At 36.6% G+C, this 27,532-nt stretch overlaps 1 protein-coding gene across 1 annotated transcript in view; it reads left to right on the plus strand.

Moving 5' to 3' along the window:
• Window positions 1-27,532, plus strand: part of UNC13C (unc-13 homolog C) — a gene marked incomplete at its 3' end in the record, with an annotated part of 599,652 nt that overhangs the window by 491,173 nt on the left and 80,947 nt on the right. The window contains exons 23-24 of the mRNA XM_081228462.1: window positions 2,992-3,069; window positions 7,893-7,970. Of these exons, the coding sequence (XP_081084588.1) occupies window positions 2,992-3,069; window positions 7,893-7,970 (156 nt within the window). The remainder of the gene's footprint in view (window positions 1-2,991; window positions 3,070-7,892; window positions 7,971-27,532) is intronic.

Below are 27,532 nucleotides of genomic sequence, written 5' to 3' on the forward strand. Positions count from 1 at the left end.
GGGGTGTGGCCTTGAGCTGTTAGAAACTATGCTACTGTTTTGTTCAAGTCTTTATAGGCCAAGGTTGAGGCCTAGTAGGGAAGAGGACTCGGAAGAACCTGGGTAGAGTTTGGTCAAGAGAGAATCTTTGTGGTCCTTCACCATTCTGTGACTCAGGAGTTCTAGCTTGAGAGGTCCCACTGAAGAAAGAGCATAGGATTCATAGAATGCTGTGGAATTACAGTTGGAAAGTTAGACCTGCATTGTAAAGTGTCGTAAAGAACTGGCGAAGTAGCCGAACTTCTTTAGTAGAAAATGAGAAGCCAATGAAGGCTTTTAGGCAGACAAGCTGTCAGCCTAAACTGTATTAAAATATTTATCTGCCATGAGATATTTTGAACTCCAGTCTTTATATCTGTTTACTAGGAAGACTAAAGTAACCTCACACTTTTAAAGAGGTAATAATAGCTAAAAATCATTTATTGGGACTTTCTTGGTAGCAGCTGATTCCAATTTCCCATAATGGGGAAATCTACAGTGAATTCTGTAGGAGAATTATTCTAAAAAATTCCCGAAATCTTTTCTTGACTAACAGCTGTGTTTTGGGTGACTGACAAGAAAAGAATGAAACAGGGTCATTAGGGATAGTGTTTTTAAAACTATGTTACATGCTATTCCTGGAACTCTGTAGTAGAAGCAGATTCAGATGAGAATTTCATAATCTCAGAGTTAATATATTTAGTAACATACTGTCATAATTGCACATATTGCAAAAGTAACTAGAATTCACCCTCAGAGTAGTCGGGTAGAAAGTTATGTAAGGTGGAGACACAGAAGCACTGAGTAGGAGTAGCAGGAAAGCCGAACTGGGACTCTCTGAAGCAAGAAGAAAAGAATTAGGCTCCATGTGTCACTGAGGAAACGTGAGCTTTTATTGACACAGTAAAATAACTTAAATGAAATAAAGCATTTTTAATCTATGGGCATTCAATGCTAATCAGTTATTATCACAAGGACATGAATTATCACAAGGAATGAAAAACATTTTCTGAGAAATAGAAATTGGCAACCTTCATTGAAAAATAAATTCTATGTTATTAGAATTGAAAATCATAAAAATAAAAATAGCCCTTTGTAGTTAATATAATTAGCTATTTCACAGTAACTTTAGATTACTGGAGTTTGTTTTATTTCATCACATGTGACCATCAGTCTTGAAAACCCTATCCTTCTTAGGATTGGGATCCTTGTATCAAAAGATACTGAAATCATATTATCTTTCTGGGACTTAGACTGATTTAAACCATCCCCTGGAGAGAAGACACATAAATGATATCTGCAGACACTTTAGAGGATACTTTAGCTAGCATTGTGAAATGGATCTTAAAGGGATGATTCACTATTTTTTTAATGGATCTTAAAGTAAGATGATTCACTCTCTCTATGTTAGACTGAATAAGGTATCAAACAAATGCTTCGAATTTCATAGCCGGTACATTTAGGAGCCGTGATAAGTGGTAAAATGGGCACATGAGTAGTGAAAATTCCTATGGCTGTATGGCTGCTCTTGACAAGTTTGGGTAGTTTAATTTAAAACTGAGAAATATGAAGTAACGGTATTTTCAGTACTACTTAAAAGCAAATCAACAAATATTGACTCCTGGCTCCAAGTTGGCCATACTATGGTGAATAAAACCCACATATTCCTTGTTCTCTGGGAACATAATCCTAATTTTAAAAAATAATAATTATAAGTCATTGAGTACCACTATGTGCTAATCATTATATATATATAAGATATATATATATATCTCATCTCTTAAGAGATAGATACAATTATTTTTCCTAATTTTTCAAATGACAAAACAAGCTCAGAAACTTTAAATAATTCAAACAAGACTAGAAATGGTATGAATGGAATTCTTTCAACCACCAAGCTATACTACCTTCACATTCCAGTGTCATCAGAAATCAATTAGTAACTTGGAGAGCAGAATCTCACCATTTATTTTTACCCTTTAGACCAAACCTAGGCATCTGTAGGGGATTCTATCTTATGTTGGATGCATTAAAATAGAGCATATAAAGCACTGAAGTGACATTACTAATGTCACTTAACAAATACTGCAGTCTTCTTGTCCTCTGTGTTGCTCTAATACTGTAAAGCTCCATGCATAAAATGTGACTGCAAAGATGGATTTGGACCAGGGTTCTTGTCTTCCTGATTGTAAGAGTAATACCCCTTGATGTACCGACTGATGTAAATAACTTACTAATTAAAGGTAAATGTATTGAGATAGTGTGATGCAACAAAAGCTAAAGTTTAGGTCTTAAGAGGTGGTCTTTGTTATTAGTAACGCTCCTTATCATAGAAAATTACTGAAAATATTCATTGCAAAGTGACATATATGGGAATGTTCTGACCCCCCCTCTCATAATGAGGTATTTAAGAACATTGAAGAAAATTGAAAAAATAACCACCACAAGGAATTTTGTCATGGTGGGGGGGGGGGGCGGAGGGGGAGAGGATGGGGACTAGAAACCATGAGAGATGATGAAAGCATGAAGTGTCATTCATTCAGGAAAAGAAAAATCATTAGGGGGCATTAGGTAATAAGTATCCAAGCGTAGAGGAGGTTACCACCAAACAGTATACCTTCTGAGTATTTAGATAAGTTAGAAATAAAGAATTTTGTGATGGAGCTGGTTGTATTAAAATGGAATGGATGCATGTGGAATATTTTCCAAATGTACTCGGAAATATTACAAATAGTCATCTAAATATAATAGTTTAATTGAGATCCTTCTTTTGGCAAGAGTGTAGATTTACTCACTACTTATGGCCTTTGTTCAGCTGAAAATGACATTTGAAAAGTTTTCCCAGTTAACATAACCTGGATTGTGTGTGTGTGTGTGTGTGTGTGTGTGTGTGGAGATAGATTCATATATCTGTATATACATACATATAGGTCTTTACTTACCTGGATACATTTCACAATGTTTTATTCCTAGACCATCAATAAAGTTCTGCTTCAGTATGCTGCAATTGTATCAAGTGATTTCAGTTCATACTGTGATAAGGAAAATGTGGTAAGTAAAAATGTCTCTACTTTCAAGTATTCCTCAGTTGAGAACCACTTCTTCAAACTAATAAGTAAGCAGAGGAAGTTGTTTACTTTCTCTTTTCATACAGGATGATAGGAAATAGGGATCTCAAGAAATTGTTTGAAAATTTCCTAGTAGTCCTGAGCTGGTACAAAATAGAATTCAAAGGAAGGTTGAGAGCATCTCAATGCCAGCCAGCTTGTGGTTTTCCATGATGATAAGGAATAAGACTCATATAAACAGCTGAAAACCCTCATCATTGTAAACACTGGAGCTGGGACCTAGGAGTTAAAAAGTTGTTTATTGTTAATACCAACTAGTGTAGTTTTGGCACCAATATTAAAATGAGTATAATTTAGCCTTTCAGTTTTCAAATAAATTGAAAAGGATAGTTAATGTAAGGAGTGATGTATACTCTGAATTATTAACTTAGCCTTTTATTTTTTGGATGATTGAGAACACATTGATAAAATCTAAGCCAGTATTGCAGCTTAATAAAAGGAATAAAGAGAAGTAAGATAAACTAATTTAGAATATAATCAGTGTTATTTTATGGTAGAGGGTAAAATCTTTCTATTCACCATGTATAATTTTAGGAGAAATCTGTCAGTAACATTATAGTATTTTTTTTTAAACACTGAAAAAATATTTTAAAAGTCAGTACTAGATTTTTCAAGACAAAAATCAGGGTTGTTTTTTTTAATCTTTATTGGAGTATAATTGCTTTACAATGGTGTGTTAGTTTATAACAAAGTGAATCAGTTATACATATACATATGTTCTCATATCTCTACCCTCTTGCATCTCCCTCCCTCCCACCCTCCCTATCCCACCCCTCTAGGTGGTCACAAAGCACGGAGCTGATCTCCCTGTGCTATGTGGCTGCTTCCCACTAGCTATCTATTTTACGTTTGGTAGTATCAGGGTGTTTTTTTCTCCCTCAAAAAATCAGTTCCCACTATCAGGCAAGTCTTAAAGAGAATTCTTGCTGAAACTTCCTTGACCTTTTGCTGACAGCTCATTAAGATAAGTCAGTCCTAATGGTTCTTGAGGGTCCCAGAAGATGCTTCTTTTCCCTAAAGGAAAATGCTACCTAGAAATTTTACTGAAACTCCCAGGTATCTCAGCAGTGATTTCTAATTGCCATTGATTATAAATACTCTAATAGGCAAGATAGAGTATTTATTTATTGAAAGCATATAGCTACAATTAAATTTATAATACATTTGAAAAGTATTGTACTGAAAATCAAAACAGTGACAGATAATTTCAGAAAAGATTCTGATTTACTAAGACAGCAAAACTGAAGATTTTGAAAGGTGGCTATGAATTATCAAGGCTAATTCCTGTCATTCAGAAAGGAAAAGTAGCCTTAAAATGCCCCTGCAGACTTCTACTTTATGTTCTAACATTTATAGTATATTTTATTTTTTAAAGGAGAAAAATTATAAATCAGCATTTATTGTATTATTCTCTGTATTTTTCCTTTATATTTTATACTTTTCAAAATCAAATTTTAAAAAAGTCATTGAAATATTATAGCACAGGAACTTACTTTTCCTTCCTCAATGCTTTTCTTTCCTAATGATTGATATCTTGACCAGTCTTAGACTCTCATTCAAATGCCAAGTATCATTTTAGCTTTTCCATGAAAGGATATCAGTTAGCTGCTTAGTTTAAGCTTTCAGCTGAGATAAATTGAAGAAGTGCTTTTGTACATTTGTGTGTGTACATATCACTGTTGTTACAGATTTCTTTAAATATCAAGAACATTGAAACATTATTATTTTTTTTCTCTGTATATATATGACAATATTCCTATTTCATCTGCAAATTGCACTAGAAACTTTTAAAGAGAGACATCTTCTAAGAGATGACCATAACACTTGCTTTCCCAGGGGTCAGAATTATAGATGACAGTTAAGCAAAATATCTGTGACAGAATTTTTTTTTCTTCTGTGACATCTTGAATTTGGAGTGGGTCACAAGTTTTCAATCCATTCTTCCACATTCCACATTATAGCAAAGCAACATTATCTAAATCAGAAATGCTTGATTTATTTTTTAAATATTTTTCAACTCAAAAACATAATTTGGTGGAATCTAAAAAATACAACAAACTAGTGAATATAACCAAAACGAAGCTGACTCACAGATATAGAAAACAAACTAGTGGTTATGAGTGGGGAGAGGGAAGGGAGAAGGGGCAATATAAGGGTAAGGAATTAAGAGTTACAAACTATTATGTATAAAATAAGCTACAGGATATATTGTACAATGTGGGGAGTGTAGCCAATATTTTATAATAACTCTAATAGAGTATAACCTTTTAAAATTGGGAATCACTATACTGTACACCTGTAACTTATATCCATCAACTATACTTTGGTAAAAAAAATATATTTGGGTCATGTAAAAATGGCCATAGTCTGAACAAATCTAACTTTTATATTTATTGTACTTTAGGTTCCTAATTTTGTTCCAGGTTTAGAGCAAATGAAATACATTATGACATTTTTAGGGGAAAAGTGAAAATATACAAAGAATAAAAATTAACTTCAAACATAGGTTATTTTTATCTAACTAAACTCATCAACAAATGATGCTTCTAAATTAGGTTAATGTTCCCTTAACTGTGGGTATTTTTAGTTGTCTTTGCTTGTTTGTTTTTCATTTACTACTGAAGTCTTTAAAGTAAAAGTTGTTCCCCAATTAGGTTTAAGGTAGAGTTGGTAATTCAATTCTCAGTACTGATTTGATAAATTGATTCAATAAAATTGAAACTTGAACATGTCAGGGTCAAGGGAAGCTTAATCAAAGAGGAAAGTCTCATGTTTATTTTTATCTCCCTCTGGAAAACTGCATCTCTTTTTTTATATGTAGCCTTACCCAGGTCAGTGGCAATCCATGCCAAGTGAGCCCAAGTGTCTTTGTTCATTTGACTTCTTAGTAGCTCTTTTCCATCGGAAATTATTATATTAAGGCTTGGAGGTTGGTTTAATTTGTAAAGCCGGAACTAAAGTACTATTACATGTGTCAAAAGAGATAAGCTTGAATGTTAATATCAAATAATCATAAAAGAGACTACCCAGCTAATTTAGACCCATGAAAAGCAGGGTGATAACACCTTTACCCATGTAGTCTTCCTGCTTCTCATTGAGTCAAGCTCTTCCTTAGTTCTTTCCACTCTGCAGTGAAAAAGAAAAAACCCCAATGGCCCTATACCCTAATGGAAAAAGCTCTGTTGGTTCAGTTTGTTGACATTGGGTCAAGATGCGGAAACCCTGAAAATCTGATCATACGTGCCACGGAAAGGATTAGGCCTGGATCCAGTGACTCTCCATCACAGCTGGCAATCTGAATCATTTGTAGAACATTGTGGTTCAGCTTACTGAACAAAATCTATAGGAGATAAACCTCTGTGTTAAAAAAAAGAAAATATTTAAGTGCCTGGAATTAAGAGAGTAGAAGTTCTAAATTGTTTTTGTAAATTGAAGTTAGGATGAGGTCACTTTAAGAGTCAAATAGAAAGTTTTTCAAAGGTCAGTAATGTGGTTAAAACAATAATAAAATCTTTCCACTGATGAGCGCTAACACTTCTCTGATGTCCTGGAAGTCCTTTGCAGGCCTCTCTCTGACTCATTGTTGGCTCATTTCCCAGCACCTTGGAAGGCATATCCATTTTCCTTTCTTTCACTCTTTTCTTCCCTTGATATGTTGGCTCTTCAGAATCAGTATGTAGCAAATATTAAATTATTCCATAACTATTCTGAATTCCATTATAAATTAATTTCTACTATTCTGAGGACACATCTAGTCCTGTCAGAGAGCTTTACATCTTTATATGACTGTTATATTTCTGCTTCCATGGAAACAAGTCAAGGAACATTTTTAAAGCATGTATTATGTGTGAGGCTCCATGCAGTACTCTAAGAAAAAGCAGAAAAAGACACAGAGGCACATACAGTGCATTTAAGGTCAGCTGGCAAGACAGTTAAAAGCAACTCAAACGTGAAGTTAAATAAAACAAATGTCAAGTGAGTGACAAAAAAAATACAATCTCAAGTGAGTGACAAAAAAAAATACAATCTCAAGTGAGTGACAAAAAATATACGATCTGGGAAACCAAAGGCCCTAACTTGAATGATGGATATGACTGAAGTAGGTGAAGAAGTTCAAGTGAAGGGCCTACATGCTAAGCCGAGCCACAGAGTCTGGAAAGCACAGGTGTTGGGGAGGTGGGAAGCAAGCCTCTTGTAGTTGAGAGTTCATCATAATACAGTAGAGGGAGAGGAGAAGAAAAGCATGGTTTGGAGCTGTATAACTAAGGGCCTTGAATACCAAGCAGTGGCCTTTATCAATAGCCAGAATTTATTAAAGGTTTTTTGGGTTTTATTTTATTTTATTTTTTTGCATTCCTGAAATTCAGATGGTGTTTTAGCTTTTGAAACAGTGAAATAATAGAATAGTTTAAACTAGTTTGTTTTTCTTAAAGTAAATCTTTAAAAAACTAAACTGAATTTGGTTAATTTTGAAGTACAAAATGCCACAATGCTAAGAATAAAATAAACCCTAGTAATAGGTCTCCAATGGTTTATTGTCTAAGTATATTATTAAATTTCATTACCCAAAGTGGTCATATTTTATCTCTTCTATTCTTAACTGTTAAAAACTATAATCTTAAAATAGCATAATTATTCTATTTGCCAAATAGAATTGAACTTAGGTGATAGTTGTATACTATCACATTGAAGGTAAACTCATTCAATAATTTAATGTATTTTTTGTTTTGTTTGCTTTATTTAAAGCCCTGTATATTGATGAACAATATTCAACAATTGCGGGTTCAGCTGGAAAAAATGTTTGAATCCATGGGAGGAAAAGAGGTGGGTATGTTTTTATGCCTGCATTTGCCAAATATCTCAGAGATCATTAGCAGCGTATCTCTTTGCTATGGAGAGTGACATAATCAAGTTTTTACATGGCTAAGCTAAAGAACAGGAAATGCCAACAATCTAAAATACCATTACATTTAACAGCTAAGGTGATCATTACTCTGCAACAGAATCTTTCAGTAAATACATAGGAAGTGTGAATAGGAGGAGGGAGATGGTCAATAGCCTTTTGTAATGTGTATATATAGTCATATATACACTATTAAATATACCTTTGTATATGCTAATGATATGTAAAGTTTCACAGTTGCAGATGTCTTTTACCATACTGCACAATGTCAACTTGAAATCAGTTTTCTTCTGCAGTGTGCTTTGTGGCACTACTGGTTCTTGATGTATCACTGGTTTATTTTTCACATCTCAAAAACCTGTCAAAACTGTGTTGTATAGTGTCTGTAATGTGTTGTGTCTTTGTCTAACATCTCTGACCTTCAATTCCATGAGTAGAAGAAGGAAGGAGAAAGATTCTTTTATGAGGTTTGTGATAGTACGCGTCTTATGACTGTTTCCCCTCCAAACTCAAAGACGATTGCACTTCCTACTTGTTCTCATTTGCTTGTTTGGATCAGGTAGACTGTGAAATACTAACTGGGCACCTGCCTTGAGCTGCTGCAGTATTTCACAAACTGACATGAGCATCTGGGGTATTGAGGACTGGAGACAGTACTGCAAGGGAAGGTCATGCAGCTGTCATTCTCCCACCGCCACCCCCTCCGTAAAACAATCCCAAGGGTGGCTAGGATGAAGGGATATTTCTGTTTAAGGTTTTATTTACACTGTTCCTAATTATTGTGGTAAGTACGCAAGACGTATTTAAAGCTAGGTTTGATTTCAAAGCCAAGATCCCATTCATTTCTAAATTGATAAGGCTGAAAATGCTTCTTTTAAGATGGGACCTCTTCACACATGATGTTTCTTTTAACCCAAGAGACATTTATACATTTTCCCCCTGATGTCTTTTTTATTATTCTCAAGTCTCAGTCTTTTGAAAAATAAACTTGCTATTTAGCATCCTACAAATGAGAAGCACCAGGATACATGGGTGAAGGTGCAAAACTTCAAAAATGAACTTTTCTGAACTCTGCTGCTACTCCTGTCTCAGTCTAGTTTGTATGAAATAAGGTTTCATTCCCAAAGTGCGTTAATGGTTTTTGCACAGTTTGAGGGCGTCAATCTCATTTTTAGAATTCTTTTGCTGAATTAGGTAAGCACAAGCGATTGGAGATCATAACTGGAGATTCCCTTTTTAATTTTCGTGATGTTTTATATTCAGACTTTAAGTCCACTTACTGTCTTGAAAAGTAGTGAAGAAATTACTGATTTCTTGTGGGAAATTCTATCTCCTTTTAGTGAACTTTAAAGACCACAAATCATTTGAAGATAGAGTTGTATTTGAAATGCCACATTTCCAGAAATTTCTCCTAATGCTACTACTATATCATTACTATTTTGTGGTTGAACTCTAATGTGAGTGATATATTGCTGAGCTGAGTGTTAACCAAATTATGTCTGTATTTAAAGGAAACTTTGTGGGCCAAGCCACCTGCTAACCAAAAAAGCTATGGGGTGGTTTGTTCACCAACCAAACTTGACTGCTTGTTTCAGATAAAATTGCCAATTTGAAATGTACAGGTTTTCTCATGATAAATTGAGTTGCAAACCTATGGCTACATCACAGAACTCTTCTTTACTGGAGAAAATGATGGAAGATGTGCTGAGCTGGATGCCTTCTCCCTTTATAACTCTTTCCATGCCAATTGCTAATTTAAACTCCATACATAATTTCAAGGGAAAATCAATTAAACAAATGAAATGAATGTCTAAGCTTCTACAGATGGAATTTGTTAAGACAGCATTGACCCTAGCTCCTTTCTTTTCCTACATTTAAATATTTTTTTCCTCCCCTCCCTCTCTTTACCCTCTTTTTATGTTCTCCTGTCTCCCTTTCTATGCCGTTTCTTTTCTCTTATTCTTTTCCATTTTCATCTTGTCTTTTGTAGCTAAGAAAAAGCTTTAGGCAGGCCCTGTCAGTATACATAGGGATTGAAGAAATGTCAGGAAGAAGCTTGACTTAAACCCAAGTCTGAGTGTAACAGGCAGCCTCCCATATGGAAGTAATCTTTATTAATACAGAATGATGTTAGAGCTGCTGATTGCTACACTCAGCCTCCAGAATCTCAAAATAATAGGCAGAGCCCATCCATTGTAGTTATCTATATGGCAGTATTTAAATGGGTTCCTTAACTTGGGCCTTTCATAAAGATGAAAAAGGATTTTACTGAGAAAGACAAATTCACTCTTTGATAGGAAAAGTATATATAGAACTTAATATGAGCATGTTCAGTGGTCTTTAATGATAATACAATGTGTTTGTACTATTACCAATTTCCAGTTGTTTCCTCACAGTGGAACTAGTTATAAAACCTTGACTGCTATTGCTAAGGAAAATTTTCTAAACTAGATTTTATCCTTCTTTTAGTAGTTTCTTATTATTTTGTGCCCCACCATCAGTGCTAGGATGTGCACTTCTTGCTACCTAATTAACAAATGATTGCTTGTGCATATGGTCAAAATAGTTTTTGATGTCATGTGTCCATTAGATGGCTTCTAACAATAACGTGGCTGGCCTCTCAGACAATCTGTAAAGTGCTGGCCGCTTGCAGGCCTAGTTGCATGATGCTGCAGCTCTTTGCTGCTTTGACGCAACCATTGTTGGGGCAACTGCTCTTTCTTTGCAGGATCAATCTCTTTTCCCTCTGGAAACAGAAAAAGTGTTTAAAACCTTTGTTTATTCACTGTCTGTGTGGAGTCCAAGAAGGAAACATTGCCTAATGCGGTGACAGTCTTGGGAGTGATGCCGTTGACAGTAGCTCCAAAAACAGCCACTTGAGTAGTCCCTGTTAAATGCACACATGGTAGCCTGTGGGCCCTGTAGGCACATTCTTTACCAATGCCCTATTTAGAAAAAAGAATCAAAAGAGAAAAGCAAACCACTATATTTCTTCTCCTATAGTCTCTTTCAAACACATTTCCCTGCGTACAAATTAAGAGCATGTTTTAGCTTAACAACTCTCGATTATTCTAGAAAATAAGAATAAAAAAAAGTCACAAACTATGAAGCAAAAGTAGCCTTTAGGAATGAGGTCCAGGGTCTGTTTTTTGAAGAGCATCCTGGTGATTTTTTATGTTCATACAGTTTTAGGAATCACTATAGTAAAACAGAAAAAATAACCAAACTGTGGTATGGACTGACTTGAGCTAGAAGTTAAATTATTTATACCACAGTTCCCAGACAGTATTACTTGTCCCTCTGTAACACAGTAACAGCAAAACAATCATCAGAGTGCTAGGTAATAATTTTCATGTATTGGTTAATGATTGTTTTATCATCCTATAATAGCTCAAAAGTAAAACAGATATAGTTTGGTTTATATCATTTTAATAGCTTAATTATTTCATGAGTATAAATCAGCACATATCAACTGCAAATAAATACGTAGTCTGTATTCATTTTTTCATAAAAACATTGCTACAGTTTACAGAAGGGACTTTGTAGTAGTTGCTTGATCTGTAATCTAATTTCTACAAGTCCATGAAAATCAGATAATCCAAAATTTACTTTCTTTTCAGAATGTCATAAGATATTGGTTATGAACTTGTGTTGTAGTGATTGATTTAGAAGAATTATGACTGTGCTGTGTAAGCAGAGGATGCACTTCTTCACAATATTGGGATGGTAAAATCATCTTGAATGGTAGAATCTATAGTTATCCATAGGCCTGCTATTCTACTGACTGTACTTCAAATTCTAGAGGTTAGCTATTATTAAGACATTTGGGGGAAATGGGAAGAGGGAGTATTTACTTAGCTAAAATTTCTCATTCTGCTGACCACAAAACAGACGAAGCATGTATAATAGTAACGTTATTTTTATTGATATGTCCCAGAAGGATTGAATCTCTTGACTCATTGCACCTTGTTAAACTTGCCTGAACAGGGTCGGGAATCAGGAACATAACCCTACCTATCCTAAAAATGTACATATTTTAATGAGCAACTTAATTATCTTTTGTTTCAGAGATGCATACTATATTGCTTTTTATTTTTTAATGATGAATTTGATGTGTCAATTAGAAACTGAATCTGACTGCCCCAAAGTGAATGCATGTAGCTGATTGAAATTCACTGTAAAACTTACTAGCCATACAAACTCGGTCTTCAGCTAAGCAACCTCTGATCAGAGAGGACAGAAATTAACTTCTGTCATATTTTACTTAGCAATACACTTTCAACATTGTAATTTCTGGGCTACAGGGGTTGAAGATCCCTGCTTTAAGGGTATTAATACTTCATGCCGGTAGTTTCTGAACTTTAGCAGGTATGAGAACCACCTGGAGAGCTGATTACAACACACGTTGCTAAACCCCATCCTGGACTATTCAGCTCAGTAGGTCTGAGGTTGGGTTGCATGCGTTGCGTTTCTAACAAATTCCCATGTGATGCTGATGCTACTGGTCAGGAGATGACGTTTTGAGAATTATTGTTCTTTGCTTTTAGGATAGCAACCAGGTAATTGGGAAATGTCTCAGAATACCCCTTTGCCTTACCTGTGCTTGACTCCTAACCCACCTACTTAATGTGTTTTGAATCTTGAGAGCACATCGGATTTAATGTGTTTGCATGGACCTTGAGACTGCATGCAATAGACAGGGAAGCATTTGGATTAAAGAATATAATAATCCCAAAATATAAGTGGCTAATTTGCAGTCTTATACAAATATCCAGCATTTTTAAAAATCTGGACTTTGATACTTGCATTTTTATATATAGTCTTATTAAAAGAGGTATTATAGTTGTAAAGAGGCTAAAAGCTTTATGTTCAGGTTTCTGATCTGTCTCACTTTTTCTCAATGTAAATAGAGATATAACTCACTAGTTAATACATTAATGAGAAGCCATCTGTGATTTCTATCTCTTTTTCAGAAATACAAAATAAATTACAAAATAAAATAATTAAAGTATGTATTAGATGTCATTAGATAGTAGACTTTTAACTAGTCATATTATGTCTTCCTTTTAGTTATAAAATATTTCCTAAAACAATTTACAAAATTCTTCCCATTTAATTGAAGTGTCTACTGGTGCCTACTTATATTTTCTATAGGGGGACAAGTGTTGATACAGGGAATAGAAAAAAATTTTAATGAATTCTCTAGTCCTCAAGGAGCTAATAAGAAGGAGTAAGGAGGCCTTATAAAATAACAGTTAGAGCACAGTTCCCTTTTGGGCCCAGTGAAAGAGATATTTAGAAGCCAAATGATCCCTGTCCTGCCTGGACAACTTTAAGCACCTCTTGCCCTCGGTGCTGACTACCTGAAGAAAAACAGAGACTAGAGCTTGCTGAACATGAAGACAGAATTTGTTCCTTCATTAATTCATTCAACAAATTATTGATTTGCTGAGCACCTATGGTGAGCTGCAAATTTTACTAGACACCAGAGGCACAATAATTACTAGGATGCAGACCCCACCCTCAAAGAACTTTGAATGTATTAGGGAAGTCAGAACAATTAAAGAGGTAAGGTTTGTTGTGATGATCCCCCCCATGACAATTTCTAAACTTCAAAATACCTTCCAAATGAGAGTTGTAATTGTTGTATCTTATCCCACAATAATTCAAAGAATCAGCTCAAACCTCTAACCTCTTATTGTGTAAATAAAGCTCAAAGGTGAGATGTATTTGGCTGAATTCAGTAAAAGTAAGCAGTTATTTCTAGTTTCATGGCAGCACATAACAAAGAGGACTGAATGCTTGAAGTTTTATGTGCTGGCCCTTTATTTTGGCAGCATGAAGATACTGCCTGATTTCTTTTTCCTCCTAACCATCTCTGCAACTAGAGTTAATAAGTTGGACTTAATCGAAAATTAAGGGAATAATGAGGACCAAAAGGGCAAATCGCACTGAGGCGATTTAATAAATATGATTAAGGATCTAGCACTACTACCACATAAAGTTCAGCTAACTGCTAAGCTGGTGATATTAAGAAAAGATGCTCCCTTGGAGGCTGAGAGGTATCTGGGCAGCTGATGCATGTCAAAATGAAATTCAGACTCAGGGAGGTGCTACTTATTAACCTCATTCCCCAGAGCATTCCCCAAAGATCATAGGGTCACTCCTGTACTACCAAGCATCTTTTTTTTAAATTAATTATTTATTTTTTAACATCTTTATTGGAGTATCATTGCTTTACAACGGTGTGTTAGTCTCTGTTTATAACAAAGTGAATCAGCTATACATATAAATATATCCCCATATCTCTTCCTACTTGCGTCTCCCTCCCACCCTACCTATCCCACCCATCTAGGTGGTCACAAAGCACCGAGCTGATCTCCCTGTGCTATGTGGCTGCTTCCCACTAGTTATTTTATATTTGGTAGTGTATATAAGTCCATGCCACTATCTCACGTCATCCTAGCTTACCCTTCCCCCTCCCCGTGTCCTCAAGTCCATTCTCTACATCTGCATGTTTATTCCTGTCCTGGCCCTAGGTTCTTCAGAACCATTTTTTTTTAGATTCCATATATATGTGTTAGCATATGGTATTTGTTTTTCTCTTTCTGACTTACTTCACTCTGTATGACAGACTCTAGGTCCATCCACCTCACTACAGATAACTCAATTTCATTTTTTATGGCTGAGTAATATTCCATTGTATATATGTGCCACATATTCTTTATCCATTCATCTGTTGATGGACACTTAGGTTACTTCCATGTCCTGGCTATTTTAAATAGTGCTGCAATGAACATTGTAGTACATGACTCTTTTTGAATTATAGTTTTCTCAGGGTATATGCCCAGTAGTGGGATTGCTGGGTCGTATGGTAGCTCTATTTCTACTTTTTTAAGGAACCTCCATACTGTTCTCAATAGTGGCTGTATCAATTTACATTCCCAACAACAGTGCAAGACGGTTCACTTTCCTCCACACCCTCTCCAGCATTTATTATTTGTAGATTTTTTGATGATGGCCATTCTGACTGGTGTAAGGTGATACCTCATTTTAGTTTTGATTTGCATTACTCTAAAGATTAGGGATGTTGAGCATCCTTTCATGTGTTTGTTGGCAATCTGTATGTCTTCTTTGGAGAAATGTCTGTTTAGGTCTTCTGCCCTTTTTTTGATTGGGTTGTTTGTTTTTTTGATAATGAGCTGCATGAGCTGCTTATAAATTTTGGAGATCAATCCTTTGTCAGGTGCTACATTTGCAAATATTATCTCCCATTCTGAGGGTTGTCTTTTCATCTTGATTATGCTTTCTTTTGCTGTGCAAAAGCTTTTAAGTTTCATTAGGTCTGATTTGTTTATATTTGTTTTTATTTCCATTTCTCTAGGAGGTGAGTCAAAAAGGATCTTGCTGTGATTTATCTCATAGAGTGTTCTGCCTTTGTTTTCCTCTAAGAGTTTTATAGTGTCTGGCCTAACATTTAGGTCTTTAATCCATTTTGAGTTTATTTTTGTGTATGGTGTTAGGGAGTGTTCTAATTTCATTCTTTTAGCTGTAGCTGTCCAGTTTTCCCAGCACCACTTATTGAAGAGGTGGTCTTTTCTCCACTGTATATTCTTGCCTCCTGTATCAAAGATGAGGTGACCATATGTGCGTGGGTTTATCTCTGGGCTTTCTATCCTGTTCCAATTATCTTTATTTCTGTTCTTCTGCCAGTACCATACTGTTTTGATTACTGTAGCTTTGGAGTACAGTCTGAAGTCCAGGAGCCTGATTCCTCCAGCTCCGTTTTTCATCCTCAAGATTGCTTTGGCTATTCAGGCTCTTCTGTGTTTCCATACAAATTGTGAAATTTTTTGTTCTAGTACTATGAAAAATGTCATTGGTCATTTGATAGGGATTGCATTAAATCTGTAGATTGCTTTGGGTAGTATAGTCACTTTCACAATGTTGATTCTTCCAATCCAAGAACATGGTATATCTCTCCATCTGTTTGTATAATCTTTAATTTCTTTCATCAGTGTCTTATAGTTTTCTGCCCACAGTTGTTTTGTCTCCTTAGGTGGGTTGATTCCTAGGTTTTTAATCTTTTTGTTTCAATGGTAAATCGGAGTGTTTCCTTAATTTCTCTTTCAGATTTTTCATCATTAGTATATAGGAATACAGATTTCTGTGCATTAATTTTTTATCCTGCTACTTTACCAAATTCATTGATTAGCTCTAGTAGTTTTCTGGTAGCATCTTTAGGATTCTCTATGTATAGTATCATGTCATCTGCAAACAGTGACAGCTTTACTTCTTCTTTGCCAATTTGGATTCCTTTTTTTCTTTTTTATCTCTGATTGCTGTGGCTAAAACTTCCAAAACTATGTTGAATAATAGTGGGGAGAGTGGACAACCTTTTCTTATTTCTGATCCCACAGAAAATGGTTTCACTTTTTCACCATGGAGAACGATGTTGGCTGTGGGTTTGTCATATATGGCCTTTATTATTTTGAGGTAAGTTCCATCTATGCCTACTTTCTGCAGGTTTTTTATCATGAAAAAGGTGTTGAATTTTGTCAAAAGCTTTTTCTGCATCTATTGAGATGCTCATATGGGTTTTCTCCTTTAATTTGTTAATATGATGTATCACATTGATTTATTTGTGTATTTTGAAGAATCCTTGCAATCCTGGTATAAACCTCACTTGATCATGGTCTATGATCCTTTTAATGTGCTGTTGGATTTTGTTTGCTAGTATTTCGTTGACTATTTTTGCATCTATGTTCATCAGGGATATTGGCCTTTTGTTTTCTTTCTTTGTGACATCTTTGGTTTTGATATCAGGGTGATGGTGGCCTCGTAGAATGAGTTTGGGAGTGTTCCTGCCACTGCTATATTTTGGAAGAGTTTGAGAAGGATAGGTGTTAGCTCTTCTCTAAATGTTTGATAGAATATGCCTGTGAAGCCATCTCTTCCTGGGCTTTTGTTTTTTGGAAGATTTTTAATCACAGTCCCAATTTCAGTGCTTGTGATTGGTCTTTTTATATCTTCTGTTTCTTCCTGGTTCAGTTTCAGAAGGTTGTGCATTTCTTCCAGGTTGTCCATTTCTTCCAGGTTGTCCATTTTATTGGCTTATAGTTGTTTGTAGTAATCTCTCATGATCCTTCGTATTTCTGAAGTGTCAGTTGTTACTTCTCCTTTTTTATTTCTAATTCTGTTTATTTGAGTCTCCTCCCTTTTTTCTTGATGAGCCTGGCTAATGGTTTATCAATTTTGTTTATCTTCTCAAAGAACAAGCTTTCAGTTTTATTGATCTTTGCTATTGTTTCTTTCATTTCTTTCTCAATTATTTCTGATCGGATCTTTATGATTTCTTTCCTTCTGCTAACTTTGGGGGTTATTATTTTTGTTCTTCTTTCTCCAATTGCTTTAGGTGTAAGTTTAGGTTGTTTCTTTGAGATGTTTCTTGTTTCTTGATGTAGGATTGTATTGCTATAAACTTCCATCTTAGAACTGCTTTTGCTGCATCCCATAGGTTATGGGTCGTTGTGTTTTCATTGTCATTTATTTCTAGGTATTTTTTGATTTCCTCCTTGATTTCTTCAATGATCTCTTGGTTATTAAGTAGTGTAATATTTAGCCTCCATGTGTTTGTATTTCTTACAGATTTTTCCCTGTAATTGATATCTAGTCTCATAACATTGTAGTCAGAAAAGATACTTGATATGATTTCAATTTTCTTAAATTTACCAAGGCTTCATTTGTCACCCAGGATATGATCTATCCTGGAGACTGTTCCATGAGAACTTGAGAAGAAAGTGTATTCTTTTGTTTTTGGATGGAATGTCCCATCAATATCAATTAAATCCATCTTGTTTTATGTATCATTTAAAGCTTTTGTTTCCTTATTTATTTTCATTTTGCATGATCTGTCCATGGGTGAAAGTGGGGTGTTAAAGTCCCCTACTATGATTGTGTTACTGTTGATTTCCCCTTTTATGGCTGTTAGCATTTGCCTTATGTACTAAGGTGCTCCTATGTTGAGTGCATAAATATTTACAATTATTATATCTTCTTCTTGGATTGATCCCTTGATCATTATGCAGTATCCTTCTTTGTCTCTTGTAATAGTCTTTATTTTAAAGTCTATTTTGGCTGATATGAGAATTGCTACTCCAGCTTTCTTTTGATTTCCATTTGCATGGAATACCTTTTTCCATCCCCTCACTTTCAGTCTGTATGTGTCCCTAGTTCTGAAGCGGGTCTTTTTTAGACAGCATATATACAGGTCTTGTTTTTATATCCATTCCACCAGTCTATGTCTTTGGTGGAAGCATTTAATCCATTTACATTTCAGGTAATTATCGATATGTATGTTCCTATTACCATTTTCTTAATTGTGTGGGGTTTGTTATTGTATGTCTTTTCCTACTCTTGTATTTCATGCCTAGAGAAGTTCCTTTAGCATTTGTTGTAAAGCTCGTTTGATGGTGCTGAATTGTCTTAGCTTTCACCTGTCTGTAAAGGTTTTACTTTCTCCATCAAATCTGAATGAGATCCTTGCTGGGTAGAATAATCTTGGTTGTAGGTTTTTCCCTTTCATCACTTTAAATATATCCTGCCACTCCCTTCTGGCTTGCAGAGTTTCTGCTGAAAGATCAGCTGATAACCTTATGGGGATTCCCTTCTATGTTATTTGTTGTTTTTCCCTTGCTGTTTTTAATATTTTTTGTTTGTATTTAATTTTTGATAGTTTGATTAATATGTGTCTTGGTGTGTTTTTCCTTGGTTTTATCCTGTATGGGGCTCTCTGCACTTCCTGGACTTGATTGACTACTTCCTTTCCCATATAAAGGAAGTTTTCAACTATTATCTCTTCAAGTATTTTCTGAGTCCCTTTCTTTATCTCTTCTTTTGGGACCCCAATAATTCGAATGTTGGTGCATTTAATGTTTTCCCAGAAGTCTCTGAGACTGTCCTCAATTCTTTTCATTCTTTTTCTTTATTCTACTCTGCAATAGTTATTTCCACTATTTTAGCTTCCAGGTCACTCATCCATTCTTCTGCCTCAGTTATTCTGCTATTGATTCCTTCTAGAGAATTTTTAATTTCATTTTTTGAGTTCATCATTGTTTGTTTGCTCTTTAGTTCTTCTAGCTCCTTGTTAGACGTTTCTTGTATTTTCTCCATTCTATTTCCAAGATTTTGGAACATCTTTACTATCATTACTGTGAATTCTTTTTCAGGTAGACTGCCTATTTCCTCTTCATTTGTTTGCTCTGGTGGGTTTTTACCTTGCTCCTTTATCTGCTGTGTGTTTCTCTGTCTTCTCATTTTGCTTAACTTACTGTGTTTGGGGTCTCTTTTTCACAGGCTACAGGTTCATAGTTCCTGTTGTTTTTGGTTTCTGCCCCCAGTGGCTAAGTTTGGTTTGGTGGGTTGTGTAGGCTTCCTGGTGGAGGCGACTAGTGCCTGTGTCCTGGTGGATGAGGCTGGATCTTGTCTTTCTGGGGGGCAGGACCGCATCCGGTGGTGTGTTTTGGGATGTCTGTGACCTTATTATGATTTTAGACCGCCTCTCTTCTAATGGGTTGGGTTGTGTTCCTGTCTTGCTAATTGTTTGGCATAGGGTATCTAGCACTGTAGCTTGCTGGTTTTTGAATGGACCTGTGTCTTAGCATTGAGTTGGAGGTCTCTGGGAGAACTTTCGCCACTTGATATTATGTGGAGCTGGGAGGTCTCTGCTGGACCAATGTCCTGAACTTGGCTGTCCCACCTCAGAGGCACAGACCTGACACCCAGCTGGAGAATCAATACCCTGTCAGCCACACGGCTCAGAAGAAAAGGGAGAAAGAAAGAAAGAAAGAGAGAAAGAAGGAAAGAGAGGGAGGAGGAAGGGAGGAAGGAAGAAAGTAAAAAGAAATAAAGTTATTAAAATAAAAATATTTGTAAAAATTAAAAAGTAATTTTAAAAAAAGAAGAAAGAAAGAAGAGAGCAGCCAAACCATGAATCAAATCCACCAATGATAACAAGCGCTAAAAACTATACTAAACAAACAAACAAACAAAAAAAAAACCGCACAGTTAGAACCCTAGGACAAATGGTAGAAGCAAAGCTATACAGACAAAATCACACAAGGAAGCATAAACATACACACTCACAAAAAGAGAAAAAGGAAAAAATATATATATATCTATATATTTAAAAAAGGAAGAGAGCAACCAAATCAATAAACAAATCTACCAATGATAATCCACTCTAAATACTAAACTAAGATAAACATAAAACCAAAAACTAGTCAATTGCATACAGCAAACCGCAAGTATATAGTTGTCCCAATATACACCACCTCAATTTGGGATGATTCGTTGTCTATTCAGGTATTCCACAGATGCAGGGTACATCAAGTTGATTGTAGAGCTTTAATCCGCTGCTCCTGAGGCTGCTAGGAGAGATTTCCCTTTCTCTTCTTTGTTCGCACAGCTCCCGGAGTTCAGCTTTAGATTTGGACCCAGCTCTGCATGTAGGTCACCTGAGGGCGTCTGTTCTTCGCTCAGACAGGACAGGGTTAAAGGAGCCACTGAATCGGGGGCTCTGGCTCACTCAGGCCGGGGGGAGGGAGGGGTACGGATGCGGGGCGAGCCTGCGGCGGCAGAGGCCGGCGTGACTTTGCACCAGCCTGAGGCGCGCCGTGCGTTCTCCCGGGGAAGTTGTCCCTGGATCACAGGACCCTGGCAGTGGCGGGCTGCACAGGCTCCCAGGAGGGCAGGTGTGGAGAGTGACCTGTGCTTGCACACAGGCTTCTTGGTGGCGGCAGCAGCAGCCTTAGTGTCCCATGCCCATCTCTGGGGTCCGCGCTGATAGCCGCGGCTCGCGCCCATCTCTGGAGCTCCTTTAAGCAGCGCTCTTAATCTGCTCTCCTCGCACACCCTGAAACAATGGTCTCTTGCCACTTAAGGAGGTCCACACTTTTCCCCGGACTCCCTCCTGGCTAGCTGTGGCACACTAGCCCTGGGATCTGACCTCTGAAGCCCGAGTGTCAGCTCCCAGCCCCCACCTGCCCCGGCGGGTGAGCAGACAAGCCTCTGGGGCTGCTGAGTGCTGGTCGGCACTGATCCTCAGTGCGGGAATCTCTCCACTTTACCCTCCACACCCCTGTTGCTGTGCTCTCCTCCATGGCTCCGAAGCTTCCCCCCTCCCCCCCACCCCCGTCTCCACCAGTGAAAGGGAAACCTTTCCTCCTTCACAGCTCCCTCCCAGAGAGGCAGGTCCCATCCCTATTCTTTTGTCTCTGCTTTTTCTTTTTTCTTTTGCCCTACCCATGTATGTGGGGAGTTTCTTGCTTTTTGGGAGGTCTGAGGTCTTCTGCCAGCGTTCAGTAGGTGTTCTGTAGGAGTTGTTCCACATGTAGATGTACTTCTGATGTATTTGTGGGGAGGAAGGTGATCTCCACATCTTACTGCTCCACCATCTTGAAAGTCTCTCCAAGCATCTTTTTAAACTAACCTTCCTCTGAACCTTAAGAAAACTTCAGGAGAAAGGGTGTGAGCTACAGCCAGAGGGCAGAGAAACATTTTCTAGAATAGACCTATTTTATTGTCTTGTTGCGAACCCCCTACAATTGTTTATGCCTGCCTTAACAAACCATAGATCAATGCAGAAAGTAGTAAAACTTACTCCTTTAGTCCAACCAAGCCTCCCTTTTCTCCAATTTGGCAGACTGGCCTTCAGGCACCTCATGCAGATGGCTCACTGAGGGCATTCTGTGCCCATCACTTGATGATTAACAGGTCCTCAATTCAGTTGATTGAGCAGAGTATATTCACAGTACTGAGCAGTGGCGAGATTCAGTAATGTGAACAGCTGAAAGGCAAAGACAGAATGAGACAGGACAAAAAGGCAGTTTTTACAGAATAAATTCTGAACATAAACTTTGTGTCTCATTTCTTCTATTCCTGAGTTATCCCTACTCTGTCCAGTTTCTTAGTTGGTCAGCCGACTATAAGCCCAAAATTCCTTCGCAATCGAGTTATTGAACTTGATTTTTTGTGACCATTTTCAGAAGAGAATTTCTCAAAAGAATATAGTTTCTTAGATCATTGCTTTTCAGTTCTCATGTGGCCTCCCCAATGTGTCATGTGACATGACACGTCATTTAGGCCTTGATTTTCCCCACCTATAAGAAAGAAATGAACTATAGGATTTCTGAAGTTCAGTCTAGTCTAAAAATCTGTGGTTATAAGGACAAGAACCTTGTTATCAATCCATAGGGTATAAGATTAATGCATGTATTGTAGGTGAAAAGGAAAAAAAATGTTTGAGAGAAAGAATGTGTCACTCATATAAGGCTTAAAGGGTTTTTTCACAAAAGTTCAGAGAAATAGAAATAGAAAAATTCATAATTTGCCATATATTCACTAACTCAAAACTACATTGAGTGAATTATAAAAGATGAGGCATTTTTTTCCCTTCCGTTGTCTAGTCTGAAGAATCTAACTTAACATATCTCAAAGACATTTAGTTGATTTGAAGTACAATGACAGCTGGATTTACTGCATACACTCTTTAATTAGGATGAGAGACAGCTACTGATGTTCTTCCACTTTTTGAAACCAAGAAGTTAGAAGCATGAATTTATATAACTGTTACTTATAGCATAACAATTCATTCACATCTGAATGGCACAAAAATGTCATAGTCTATCTCCAAAAATGATCTTATAAGTTCTTGGGGAGGTTCTCTCATAAGATGAATAAAAAATAAAGAAACTAAAGACAGAGTTGCATTGGTAGATCTGGGGCATATTGTTTGCAGTAGAGAGGACCATGTGTTCTTTTATTTCTGACAACATACCATAGTATTCATGCTGAATGCTGTAGCTCTACAAAGTTATTTAGGGCATTTCAAGGAGAGTAACTTCCTGCTGGATTCACTAGGGAATTTTCACTGATTTCTCTGTCATCTATTTTAAGTTGAGCTAGCTTCTTTAGGATGGATAAATTCTGGTCAAATAGAAGGGTTGGAGAGAAGTGATCTTTTCAAAATAAAAGAAATAGCAAGAGCCCAGATGAGACCGTAAGAAAGTGCTTGAAGCACTTTCCTGGTTGAAAGTCAGCTAGAGGGGTCAGCAGGTGCCATGATCAGATTTGGGCTTTATTAAAACAACTCTAGGAAGAGTTAGGAGGATGGAATAGAAGTGGGAAAATAACAAAGAAGAACACAAACAGGAGATTGCAATATTTCTGATGTGGATGAGAAAAATTCCACATCAGAAAATGAAGAGGATAGCAGAGATGGAGAAAATATTTCATAAATATTATCAATCATGTTTGGTATCCAAGTGAATATGGAAGGAAGAAGGCAGAGAGGAGTCAAAGATGACTTTCATAGTTCTGCCTTAAATGACTTCATGCTATCAATCAAATCAGAGACAATACAAATAGAAATAAACTAAGGATGGACAGGTAACAAGCTCACTTTTTGATAGGTTGAGCTTGAGATCATCAAAGTGGAAAAGGCTAATAGGCAAATGGGACTATAGACCTGATGCTCAGGCATCCTGTTAAAGCTGTAGATGATGATTTGGAGGTCATTAGCATAGAGGTGGGAGCTGAAGTCATAGACATAAATGTGATTGCTCAAGAGCGGAATATAGAGTGGAAAAGAAAGAGGACTAGAAAGGGAAAATTGCAGGGCATTAATGTCTAAGGAGTATACAGAGGAAGAGAAGTCAACCAAAGAGATAGACAAATCATAGGCAGAAAAAATAGGAGACATAGAGAAGACAGTCTCTAGAGAAGCAAGGAAATAAAGAGCTGAGAAAGAGAGTAAACAACAGTATGAAAGCAGTCTGAGTAGGATAAAGTCATTGGACTTAGCAATTAAGAGATCATTGGTGACATATATGTGAACATTTAAGTGGAGCAGTCAGAGAAGAAACCACATGACAAAGGATTAGTGAATATGTAAGAGATAAGAAGGCAACAAATTTTACACTTATGTTGCGAGCAGATTAAAGGTCAAGAGAAGAAAAAATATTAGCTAGATGTCAATAAGAAGGTAGTTACAAATAAGTTGGCTTTTTCTTTTATTATTTGCTTACTTTTTATGTTAACATAAATGCTATTTGACTATGATTTATAGGATGGGTAATAGAAATAACAATGGAAGAATGAAGATAGGGTTTTTTTTTTTTTTTTTTTTTTGTACGCAGGCCTCTCACTGTTGTGGCCTCTCCCATTGTGGAGCACAGGCTCCGGACGCGCAGGCTCAGCGGCCATGGCTCACGGGCCCAGCCACTCCACAGCATGTGGGATCTTCCCGACCGGGGCACGAACCCGTGTCCCCTGCATCGGCAGGCGGACTCTCAACAACTGTGCCACCAGGGAAGCCCGAAGATAGGGATATTTGATGGAACAAAATCCAAAAGAAGAAACTAAGAGCTCAAGTTGAACATTTTACTTGGAAATGAGGCTTTCTTTTTTTTTTTTTTAATAGAAATAGTGGTGAAGTTTGCATTTTCTGGAAAAATCTTGAAGAGGATGCGAAACCCACCAGACTAATGACCAAATTTTGGATGCTATAAAGATAAGGGCCAGGGGAGTGATAGACCTTCCTAATCTACACTTCCTTAGATGAGCAAATAATAGAACCCTAATGCTGATGAGGTGAACATGAGGAAAGGCAGCCTAGTAACCTGTAGAAAAGAGAAAGGAAATGAGATAGTAATGAAGACTGTGGAAAAGGAATAAAATGCACACAAAAGGCCCTGAACTTCTTCCATAGGAAGTCTTTATGTTTCAGTAGTTTGTATTGTGCTATCTAAAGTGTTTAAGTTTCACTTTCCAACTCAATAGCTATATCTTTGTCAAGAGCTTGACAGTTGGTTTAACAATGACTGCTATAAGAGGTTGAAATAACATATACTCTCTATAGGTCCATTAGGGAAAGAATTTATGCTAGGAAAAAAATATACAGTGGGGATATGGTAACCATATTTTTAGAGCCAAACAAATATCAGGACATAATCTGACATGGTCTGGCAATGACACAAAAACTTGAAATTAGGACTAACTTGGTAGTTCCAGAATATGTGGTTGCTAAGGAATGAAAGATTTCAAATGCAAAAGTATTCTATTAATAGTCAACGCAAAGTATCAGTCTAAGGAGAAGGGGCACTCTGGATATCAAGATTCCCTTTGAAGGAATCATTTCATGCTTCTTGCTGCCCTCACCTCCTTCCTCAAAAATTTGCTAAACACCTAGGCTTGCAGGGACAGACACTCAGAAGAGAAAGTTAAGTAAGATAGAGTTTAGTGGGAGAGATAGATTCATAGGAGAACAGTTAAAAGAGGGGACTGTATAGACAGTAAGAGTGCACAGCAGAATTAGTACAGAAACTAGAGCCACTGACTGCCTGGGGTGAGTGACATCTGGGGTCAGATTTGTAAAAGGAGGTGATAAGTAAATTGTCTTTTAAAGGAAAAGTAGAAGTGAGCCTTGAGGACAAAAAACTGCAAAGATATTTTGCCTTCTAGCTATCTCTTCCAGAAGTCATTCATATTACCACAGCTCAATAGTGTAAAGTATCTCAGTGGTGTAAATAACTTTGCCAGCCAAGTTGTTCAGGTACACTTGCTAATACAGTTTCTAATTTAAAATATATTTATTAACCTCGACTTTTGAATGCTTGAAATATTATCTTTTTTCTTTTTTCTCTTTCTCTTTTTGCTTTTAATAACTAAAATATAAAAAAAGGCACAAGTTACTTTTGATGTTTGATGTCATATTCCTTACAGAACTAAGCTAAGTTTTAAACATTTGTGAAAAAAACTAGGTAGCTTTTCCCCTTTCGAAGGTAGCCAATAATTTGTAAAATATGCTATTGGTAATTTAGGCAATAAATTCTCAATGCTAAATTATTATTTCTTACAAACTTTAGGGAGTTTGTGGGAGTAAGGAAATTTTTCTCAATTTGGACACATAAAGAAATGCAGAAGAACTCAAGAACTGATGAATTTGCTGGCCAAAGAGACTGTTTTATAGTTAGATGGGTATGCTATTTATGCCCATTATTACAAAAGACCTGCAATTTGCATATTGGCCTCAAAATTACTGTTCCTATTTTAATGGTTTAATCCTATGATTTGGATCAGATAAATGTCAAATACCTAACTGAAACTAAAGCTTTTGTGGGTTTTTTTTTTTTCCTGTTTATATGACAGAGGCATTCTATCTGTACCTGCTTCTCTCAGGAAATGAAAACTGTCATCCAATATTTAAATTGCTGTATTTTGACAGTTTCAGATTTTCAAGTAATAACCAATTATTTGATAGAAAATTTCCGTTCACAAAATACCTAAGGTAGACTAAAATTATTCATAAGAAAAGAGCATAATTTCATCCAACTGACCTACCTAACCATTTTTGTATGACTTTAAAGTCATTGTCTTAACAGGTGAACAAACTAACTCAATCTGCATATCAAACTAATATGGAAACAAAATACATACTTTAAATAAGAAGCAACCCAATTTCCTGAAGGAAACCCTACTGTCAGAGCCATTCCTTGGAGGTGGCAGATATGTGGGTGGGGAACAACCACCTATCACGGTTTAGCATGGAGTGGGGCATGAAGAAAATTCTGTGGGAGGTCTTCTCTCATTTTCTGTTCCCAAACATTTTTATCCAAGTGAAGTTGGTCTAAAATTGGTATTAGGATAATAGCAAGAACATGTGATAAAAAACATTTAGCTTACAAGGTTCCCTAGGATTGGAGTGGGCAGTTCACATGTTTTCTTGGTTAAGGGTTGGGGAGATATGGTTTATTAGGCTAATTATGTTTAAATGCACATCAGTGTCAGGGCTATTTAAAAACAGGTAACTAATTGTTTTTCTGAATCACTGCCTTGCAACTGGTTATAGCTGTATGGAACTCTCAAAGTATGAGACTTAGGGATATTGTAAGTTTCCAACTGCTAGAGAAGTCTGCATCTGTTAAGGTGGCCTGTGCATGTATGGGTAATCTCTTATGACAGAGACAGAAAAAATTAGTCCAGAAGAATCACATTGGCTCTGATAAAGGGGCAGAAACTAACCAATCCTGAAATCACCTAGATTTGAGTGAAAATTAACATTAAGGATTGGTTTGACATAACCAGTAAAGTATCAGATGTCAAATGCAATCTTTGGTTTCTACTCCAATGTTTTTAATCAAGTTAGCATAACATAGAGCTACCCAGATGCTGAGGTGTGTAAATAATACTTCTTCCTAATAGTTTCTTAGTATTAGAAAATGTTCCTAGAGGATTATAAGATTTATGACCAGTGTATTCCATTAGGGACACTTTTTGGTCCTGGGTTGCCTCCCAGTTTAAACTGATTTGGGTCATATATGTATTTGGTGTTCTTAGGTTCTCTTGTTTATACCAAGTCCTCCTTTAACTCTCTCTACTCCCCAAAGTTGTCTTCATCCTATGCCCCTCTCTTCAACAATAGTTC

This window comes from Mesoplodon bidens (assembly GCF_964165515.1).
Source record: "Mesoplodon bidens genome assembly, chromosome: 3".
Classification (NCBI taxonomy): Eukaryota; Metazoa; Chordata; class Mammalia; order Artiodactyla; family Ziphiidae; genus Mesoplodon; species Mesoplodon bidens.